General features: G+C 43.5%; 1 protein-coding gene across 1 annotated transcript in view; it reads left to right on the forward strand.

Annotated features, from left to right (window-relative positions):
- The window catches only part of LOC137359641 (leucine-rich repeat-containing protein 27-like), a 46,373-nt gene extending 39,180 nt beyond the window's left edge, over positions 1 to 7,193 (forward strand). Inside the window, exons 8-10 of the mRNA XM_068025466.1 lie at positions 1,831 to 1,913; positions 4,368 to 4,488; positions 5,927 to 7,193. Of these exons, the coding sequence (XP_067881567.1) occupies positions 1,831 to 1,913; positions 4,368 to 4,488; positions 5,927 to 6,070 (348 nt within the window). The 3' untranslated portion in view covers positions 6,071 to 7,193. The remainder of the gene's footprint in view (positions 1 to 1,830; positions 1,914 to 4,367; positions 4,489 to 5,926) is intronic.
- Positions 7,194 to 8,980: the final 1,787 nt, after the last annotated feature.

Genomic DNA, 8,980 nt, shown 5'->3' on the forward strand with positions numbered 1-8,980 from the left:
CAGCTCACCCCCGCCAAGCTCAAGCTGCCAGCCCCTCCCACAACCAGTGAGCTGCAGCAAAGCATCAGCAACGAGCCAGCAGCATTCAAACTAGGCCCAAAATCAAAAATGGTTGGGGCCTTCTGACATTGGCTTCAGGTAGGTGGGTGCGATTGCTCTGCTGACTTAATCCGTTTCAAGTGGAAGTCCAAAATTCCTCCATCCTCCCCCACCTCTTAAAAAAAAATCCTAAACATACCCTTTCCTGTCCATTTTGTCCATTTGGATGATGCTCTATTCAATTGCATGTGGAAGCTGAACTACAATCAGAGAAAGGAATGCTAGGTCTCTTCTGACAATGCGTGTTCTGCCCATGCATGATAATTTTGCTTAAGTGCCCATATTTAACCTATTCATTGATTAATGATTGTTATCAAAAGCTGGCCCTTTGAATGTAAGGTATCGCTATGTGCAGATATGATTTTCATCCATTTCATCTGTATTTCATTTGTAGAATCACTTACAACTGTGGAATATTATTAACAGGATAAAAATAAGATTCTTGGTTCATGCTATGTGGTATTTTCTTCAATGGTTTCAATGGTCACATGTCATGTGGATCCTGGAGGAATTCATAAAGGCCTTGTGGAATTGATATACGAAATCTGATGTGATCACTTGGGAATGCTATTTCTCTGTCATCAATGGTGTTCCCATCAGGTGGGACTTTCACCCGCCTTTCCAACACCACCGGAACTCTGACCCAGCACTAAACTAAGAGGGAGCTCACCATTGCCTGGACTGAACCCCTGCCAGTCCTGCACTGGGACTGCCACTGCAATGCCAGAGGGGGCGGCTGGGCAGTGAAGTTGAGAAAATCAACTACCTTACTGACCTTTGCAGGGACCGGGCCCTACATCAGCAGCTAAGTGGAAGCCAAACTGGAGGAAGAAGAGATTGTTACAAGATCCTTTTCATTCACTGGGGAAGCCAGGACTGTAAACACTGCTTCCCGGGGCCTAGTGCCACCTTCACTGTGGAGGCATTAGGAAATAAAAAAGAACAGACTTACATTTATATAGCACCTTTCATGACCTCAGGACATCCCAAAGCACTTTACAGCCAATTAAGTACTCTTTGAAGTGTAGACATTGTTGTAATCTAGGAAATACGGCAGCCAATTTGCACATAGAAAACTCACACACACAGTAATTTGATAATGGCCAGATAGTTTGTTTTTGTGACGTTGCATGAGGGATAGATGTTGACCACAACACCAGGGATAAATCCCCTGCTCTTCTTCAAAATAGTGCCATGGGATACTTCACATCCACTTTAGAGGGCAGACAGGGCCTTGGTTTAACGTCTCATCCAAAAGATGCCACCTCCAACAGTGCAGCACTCCCTCAGTCCTGCACTGGAGTATCAGCCAAGATTTGTGCAAAAGTCTCTGGAGTCGGATTTGAACCCACAACCTTGTGACTCAGTGGCAAGGAGGCTACCAACTGAGGCACGGCTGATACAAATGCCAGTAAGCGGGGTGGATGGGAGGGAAATTTGAGACTAGGCTTTATTTCACACCTCCCCCCATTCCCCATCTCAATTTGCATTTGCTGGACAGGCCAAGAGCAGCCAAAGGCAGTCTGGCATGTGTTGGAGGAGGAAAATCCTGGTTATAATGGTGAGGTGTCAGTAGGCCTCGTTGCCCAAATATTCTATCATTCTTTGTGGAAATCTCGGCCAATTTCAGTCGGAATCTCAGAGGAGAATCCAATGCCTTCAGTTTCATAAGACAATAACATTAAATCAGTTGTTTTTCTTCAGTTTATCAATTGTATTTTCACTATATAGAAAAAGAATGAAGATAAATTGAGCTCTGGTATGAAAGAAAATATTCAGAAAGAGCCTGAAGAAGGAAAAGCAAAAGAACCAAAGTAAGTTACGTAAAGATTAGAAATTTTTCAAACATGTGTCAAACTGTGATCACAATTTTTAATATACAGACATATATTCATGATATATGTGCTATTGAATATTTGAGTCATAAATCTATCAAAAACTTTGATGTATGATTCCTTACAACACCCAGTGCACAGACCAAATTCTCATAGCTTTGTCAATTATGGGCGAGATGGGCTAGATGGAAACAGGGCAGTAGCATCCCAAAATGGTGGCATGTAACTCAAAGGCCTGCTCGGGGCTGCAAAAAAAACCCGACCTGAGCCCAACAGAACCACATCCGATCCGAGCCCGACCCAGCCCGAGTCCTTCCATTTTTTCCCGTGCCCAACCCAACCCGACCATCAGTTAACTTACCTTCCATTTTTCACTTGTTGCTGATCTGCACAGCTTTAAAAAAACTGTAACAAAACCACCCTTCTAGTCAAAAAATTACATTAACAGTGCAGCCACTTACCTGTGATAGAGCGTGTCCGAACCTGCCCGACCTGAGCCTGAATGCCGGATCCGGAAGTGCAACCCAACCCCACCTGAACCTGACACATGTCGTCGGGTCCCTTTGGGTTCGGGTCGGGTAGCAGGCCTTTAGTGTAACTGACAGTTCTGTTCTTGCTGATGGTGTCGAGCTGACTGGCTGTCTTGCCGGCTGCCTCTTGTCTTTCTAAGAGCATAACGCTAGTGGCCTGAGTCACTGCTTGAATTAGGCAGTTGGTTCTTAAATAGGGGTCTTACAATGCACAAAGAGCTCCAATTGTCTTTTTAGGATTGTACTGGGTGCCTGTCGTGCACACTCTGCCCTGTTTCAGCTTGTGTTGCAGCTGTAGAGTGCCCCCTAGATGGTAAGTTTTAATTTTTTTTTGTGAGCCTGGGAGAAACAGGAGTGCCCACCTGGCCATTCAGTGCCCAATATTCGGGCAGCCCAGTCAGTGTTCCTCTAGCCAGCATATGCAGGGAAAATCTACCGCATATACTGTCATCATTTCCTGTTTGACAATGAAAGGAAAAAATATTTTTAGAAGTGTAATCTGTGTTTTTCTTAGGGATAATTTACTACGTCAAATGGAAAGAAGAGGAAAGTGTGTTAATTTTTATACAACCAAGACTTCCAGCCAATAATTAATCTTAAAAGTGTGGTCATTGTTGTTACATCGTCAAATACAGCAGCCAAAATATATAGAGCAAAGCCTCACAAAGAGAAAGTGAGATATAAGTTTGTCTGTGTTTGGTGGTGTTACTTCAGGGATGAATGTTGGCCAGAACAACTTTATTTCATTTCTTCAAATGGTGTCATGGAATCTCTTAACATTCCCTTCAAACGGCCAATATTTTTCCATTAAAATCTGTCTGTTCTGGTTCATTTTAAACACTTATTACTTTATAATTGATAGATTTTATTTAATAAAATTATAGGGAAGTAACTCACATTTGGGTTTATCCATGTTCAAAAGATCAACCATATCATCACTTTCATCATGCCTTTGTTACCTCCAGACTTCACGATACCAATGCACTTCTGGCCAGCTCCTATATTCCATCCTCCATGAGGTCATCCAAAACTCTGGTGCCTGTGTCTGAACTCGCACCAAGTCCTGTTCACCCATCTGTGCTCGCTGACCTACATTGGTTCCTGGTTAAGCAACACTTCGATTTTAAAATTCTCATCCTTGTTTTCAAACCCCTGCATGGCCTGGCCCCTCCCTATCTCGGTGATCTCCTCCAGCCCCACAACCCTCCGTGATATCTCCACTCCTCAAATTCTGGTCTCTTGAGCATCCCCGATTTTAATTGCTCCACCAAAGGTGGCCGTGGCTTCAGCTGCCGAGACCTTAAGCTCTGGAATTCCCTCCCTAAAACCTCTCCACTTCTCTACCTCACTCTCCTTCTTAAAACCTACCTCGTTGACCAAATGTTTGGGCATTTGTCCTAATATTTCATGTGGATCAGTGACATATTTTGTTTTATAATGCCTCTTTGAAGTGCTTTGAGACATGATCTAATGTTAAAGGCACCATATAAATACAAGTTGTTGTTCTTTACTAACACTCACATCAACACTCTCTCCTTCCATTAACAGACACACTCCACCTTCACAGAGGCACTCCCCTAATTCTCTCTCTCTTTCTCTCAACTCCTATTCAATTTTGGCCCTCTACTCACTGCCTTCCTTCAGTTCACAGCCACACTCGCCTACCGCTGCCAGTTCACATTGGCACTCATTCTCCTTCCTCAGTTTATGCTAACACTTTTCACCCCCTGCAGTTCTTGAAGAAATCTTCTTTCCCAAACCGCACACCCACTATGGCATCAGATGAAGCTCTGTTAAAAATAACAATATTAGTTCCTATCAGTTCTTATTCATGAACTGTGACTATGAATGGTATGAAATAGGCATTTTAAATCTGGTAATGGTTTTTCCTTCTGATGTCTAGCACTTCTAAAAGCAAGGATGTCGAACTGAAACTGCAACATCATATCCAACAGTATCAGCAGCAACGAAGAAAGAAAAAACAAGCAAACATGGCAGTCTCACACGAGGATGCAAATATTGAAGTATAGGAAATTACTTTCTTTAAAAAGATATTTTAGTGGTATTATAGGTAGCTATTGGCCTATAAATTGAACTCAGTAGTGGCCATTTTTGTGTGTTACCTGGCCTACTAGCTCCCAATATGGTGCCTAGGAAGCTCAAGTACATTTTCGGCCAGAAATATTGCAAAAGAAAAGCAAATAAACGTCCAGGGCCCAGACCGGAAACAGGCCCTTTGCATATACAAATAATGGGCCCAATTTACCTTTTGAGGCCCACACTTTCAAGATTGAGGTTGCCCTCAGAAAAAAGAGACCTTGGGACAACCCGCGACGCACAAAATAAATTTTTCGCATTTGCTTTCCTGAATATGGAGCCTTGAGGAAGAGGAATGCTACTCCCAACCCGACATTGAACGATAGCTCACTGCCTCTCCTGACCACCCTCCCTATTGTTGCTGCTCCCATCTCCCTGATCATTACCTCACCTGACCCAATGTCAGGGATGCCTCAGTCTTCACCATTCAGATGCAGAGCACATAGCCTTCTCCCCCTTACATGCCCAAAATCTCTGAGCCAACAGATGCAGGATATTTAGAATGGAACAGTGAATACCTTAGTGCCTTCCCCAAGGGGGTCAGTGAATCTCAATCTATGCTAGATATTTAAGACACAGCCCAGCTTACATCCTGTGCTGAATTATCTGATCTTAGGGATGGCTGGAAGGTAAAAAAACTGATCTGGTTTATGGATGGGGAAAATGAACTGCCATCTGGTGACTCCTTTTGTTATTGCAGCTGTGACTGAGTTACCCGCAGCATAAAATATATCTGTTGGCAGGGGTTATTTACAGATAGTTACAACATACAGTTAGCATAATAACACATGATAGCACATGATCTGGTATGTGTCATTAAACAATAACACATGATAAAGTATGAGAACAAAGCAGCTGGAATATATCAATGTAATCTGAGAGCCAATCATATGTATAATATAAAACTTATCTTCATGGGGAGTTTTCTAAAAAATACTGTAAAATGCCAGTTTTGCTTTTCTTGGAGCTTGAATTGAGGCCTTAACAACCAACAAACTCATTTTCTTTACATTAACAGCAGTACTTGGGTTTTGTGATATGAAGGAGTGAAGATTCCATTAAAATGTCAGTGAGAAGCATCATTGAAATACTCTAACTTTATTCGATCAGCACATAAATACCTGCACCAAAATTGCCAACTTAGAGATGATAAATGGAAACTATCAGCATCTGTAGTTTATTGACAGCATCTGTTAGAAAAACATTCAGTAGCTCACAGTTGATAATGACTGCCTGTCATGTTTACAAGTTCAATCCAAGTGTCTAATAAAGCTGCTTGCTTGTTAAGCTATAAGATGGGAAGTATGTTATAAATCTTCCACATGTTTAGGATTTTCATCTTAATTTTTGTTCTATTATTTTTAGGGTGAGTATCGGAGGGAATCGCTATCGAAGTTGAAACTGGAAAGGCAGAGTCCTATGGAGTATCGATTATGTGCTTTCATTGGAGAGTACGCCCCAAGGTTACCTCATCCTGTTTCTTCCTCACAAAATGATACAAGATTTTGAAAAGCCAAAAGTCTTAGTCCAAGGATAGTTATCTGAGATCAGATTTCTGCTATATACAATCAACAATTTAATGTTTTACCAGTTTAGTCCATTAAAGGACATTTATCCACAGTCTTATATTTACTATTCCTTTTATAATCATGTATGGATTGGGCCTGAAACATGTAGAAAAGTTGAATTTGGATTCACTCAGTATTTTGTGACTGAGGCCGAACTTAACCTTATGAAGGTCTAGTATGAAGCACAAATGTAACTAGTCTGTGATTCAAAATAATGGTGGGAATAAACCTTGACACAGAATTGTCATCTCCCTGTGACTGTACTCCCAAACTTTGCATTTTACAATAATGGTCGGAATTTTACGTTGGGCAGGAGACACTGCCCACCGTCAAAAAGCTGGGGGCAAGCCCGCTTCCACCAGGTCTGGCAGCCACGTTAGGATTTTAGGCCCCTCCGCAGGCCCTTAATTGGCCTTGGGAGGGACTTCCACCCCTTTGAAGCAGGAAGTCCCACCTCCAAGAGCTGCCGGCCAACAGCGGGCTGGCAGCTCACTCCTAGCAGCGCCACCCGGAGCGGTGGCCACTGCTGGGACTACACCCAGCCACAGCAGTAAGATGGACCCCAGCCCGGAAACACGTTAAGTGTCTGGGGCCTCGCCAGAGACAATCAGCCAGGCCCCAGTGAGGCAAGGGGGAAGGGGGTGGTGGGGCGGAAAAAGGTACTGTTGTGTGCTGGGGATGCCTGATCAGGAGGGCCCCTCCCAAGCCCACAAGGAGGCCGCCAGGTTTTACATGCTGACCTCCTGAGGGACCCCAGCCGCCTGCTGGTGGGAGGAGGCCCTTAAGTGGCAGTTAATTGGCCACTTAGGGGCTTTGATTGGCCTGGGGTGGGAGTGTCGTTTTTCACTCCCACCGCCCCTTGTAAATTTGCAGTGGGGGGCGGGAAGGCATCAGGAAGAGAACCCCCTGCCTCCCACTCAATTTTACGGCCCCCCCTGCACCAGCTCGCTCCTGAGGCGGGGGGGGGGGGGGGTGGTGGGGTGATGGGGTGTAAAATTCCGGCCAATGAGACCATTTTATTTCAGTCAGTCATTCATTTATTCATGTTGTCTTATAGTTTTTATAATAAGTACCAATTGCTCCAATAAATAATTTTGCTGAAATCCATTGGACAATTGTTTCATTCTATTATCTTCATGTTTTGTGTTGGTCAATAAAATTTGTTTATCTAGTACAGGCTCATCAACATCCATATGTTAGCAAAGAGTTTATTACAAATAATGGGGGCTATTTATAGAACTTCAGCATCTTTGCAAAGTGGTTGGAGTAAAAACTTGGATTTGGGGCAAAACCTAATCCCAGAGAGAAGTACAGTGAAATCTATATAAACAAACATTCTCAAAAAATGGAGATTTATTGAGACCCCCAAATAACTTGTGTGATAGAATATACAAGAGGCACTATGAAGCCACGAACACTTGCAAAATACAAATGATAGACAGCCTTTAATGCACCAACCTTTTTACAATTTGAAACATAGGACATAGCCAATTGTGAAGTTTTTGTATCTGGAATGTTCACTGAGTTGGGATCAATGGCACTTCCCCTTTCAGCCCCCAAATTCATCTTGGGCCCTATCATATTTGTAAGGTGAGTGTATGTAGGCCAGAGTGAGGTGGTAGTGGGTTTTATGAAACAAGTGGTTATAAAATGTGGAGTTCTTTACCCATCATCCATAGCATCAGAGAAACTGCTCCATCTCTGGGATTCATGCCCTGAGGACACTGGGTCAAAGCCCACCATGGCAGTTGCTGGAATTCAAACACAATTAATTAATGAATTTAATTAATAAAAATTTGGTATTGAAAGCTTTGTGGTTGATAGGGCCCTCATCCGTGTCCGGCCCATTTTCCGCATCTCTACCCTCACCCCTCTCTCCCGGAACTGCGACAGGGTTCCACTTGTCCTCACTTTCCACCCCACCAGCCTCCACATCCAAAAGATTATCCTCTGCCATTATCGCCACGCCCAGCATGATGCCACTACCAAATGCATCTTCCCCTCCCCTGTCAGCATTCCAAACGGATCGTTCCGTCCGTGACACCCTGGTCCACTCCTTCATTACCCCCACCACCTTGTCCTCTTCCCACGGCACCTTCCCATGCAATCGCAGGAGGTGTAATACATGCCCGTTTACCTCCTCTCCTCACTATCCAAGGACCCAAACACTCTTTTCAGGTGAAGCAGCGATTTACTTGTACTTCTTTCAATTTAGTATACTGTATTCGCTGCTCACAATGTGGTCGCCTCTACATTGGTGAGACCACATCTGGTGTACTGTGTACAGTCCTTATTAAAGGAAGGATGTAAATGCATTGGAAGCACTTCAGAGAAGGTTTACTAGACAAGTACCTGGAATGGGCAGGCTGTCTTACGAGGAAGGATTGGACAGGCTAGGCTTGTATCCGCTGGAATTTTGAAGAATAAGAGGTGACTTGATTGAAACATATAAGATCCTGAATGGTCTTGACATGGTGGATGTAGGAAAGATGTTTCCCCTTATGGGAGAATCTAAAACTGGGGGTCACTATTTAAAAATAAGGGGTCACCCATTTAAGACAGAGATGAGGAGAAATTGTTTCTCTCAGAGGGTCGTGAGTCTTTGGAATTCTCTTCCTCAAAAGGCAGTGGAAGCAGAGTCTTTAAATATTTTTAAGGCAGAGGTAGATAGATTCTTGATAAGCAAGTGGGTGGAAGGTTATTGGGGGTAGGTGGAAATGTGGAGTAATCAGTTCAGCTGTGAAGCTATTGAATGGGGGAGCAGGCTCGAAGGGCTGAGTGGCCTACTCCTGCTCCTAATTCATATGTTCATATGTTATTTTCAGAGGGAGTGCATCACTCCATGCAATAA

The sequence above is a fragment of the Heterodontus francisci genome, chromosome 1 (genome assembly GCF_036365525.1).
Source record: "Heterodontus francisci isolate sHetFra1 chromosome 1, sHetFra1.hap1, whole genome shotgun sequence".
In the NCBI taxonomy this organism is placed as follows: Eukaryota; Metazoa; Chordata; class Chondrichthyes; order Heterodontiformes; family Heterodontidae; genus Heterodontus; species Heterodontus francisci.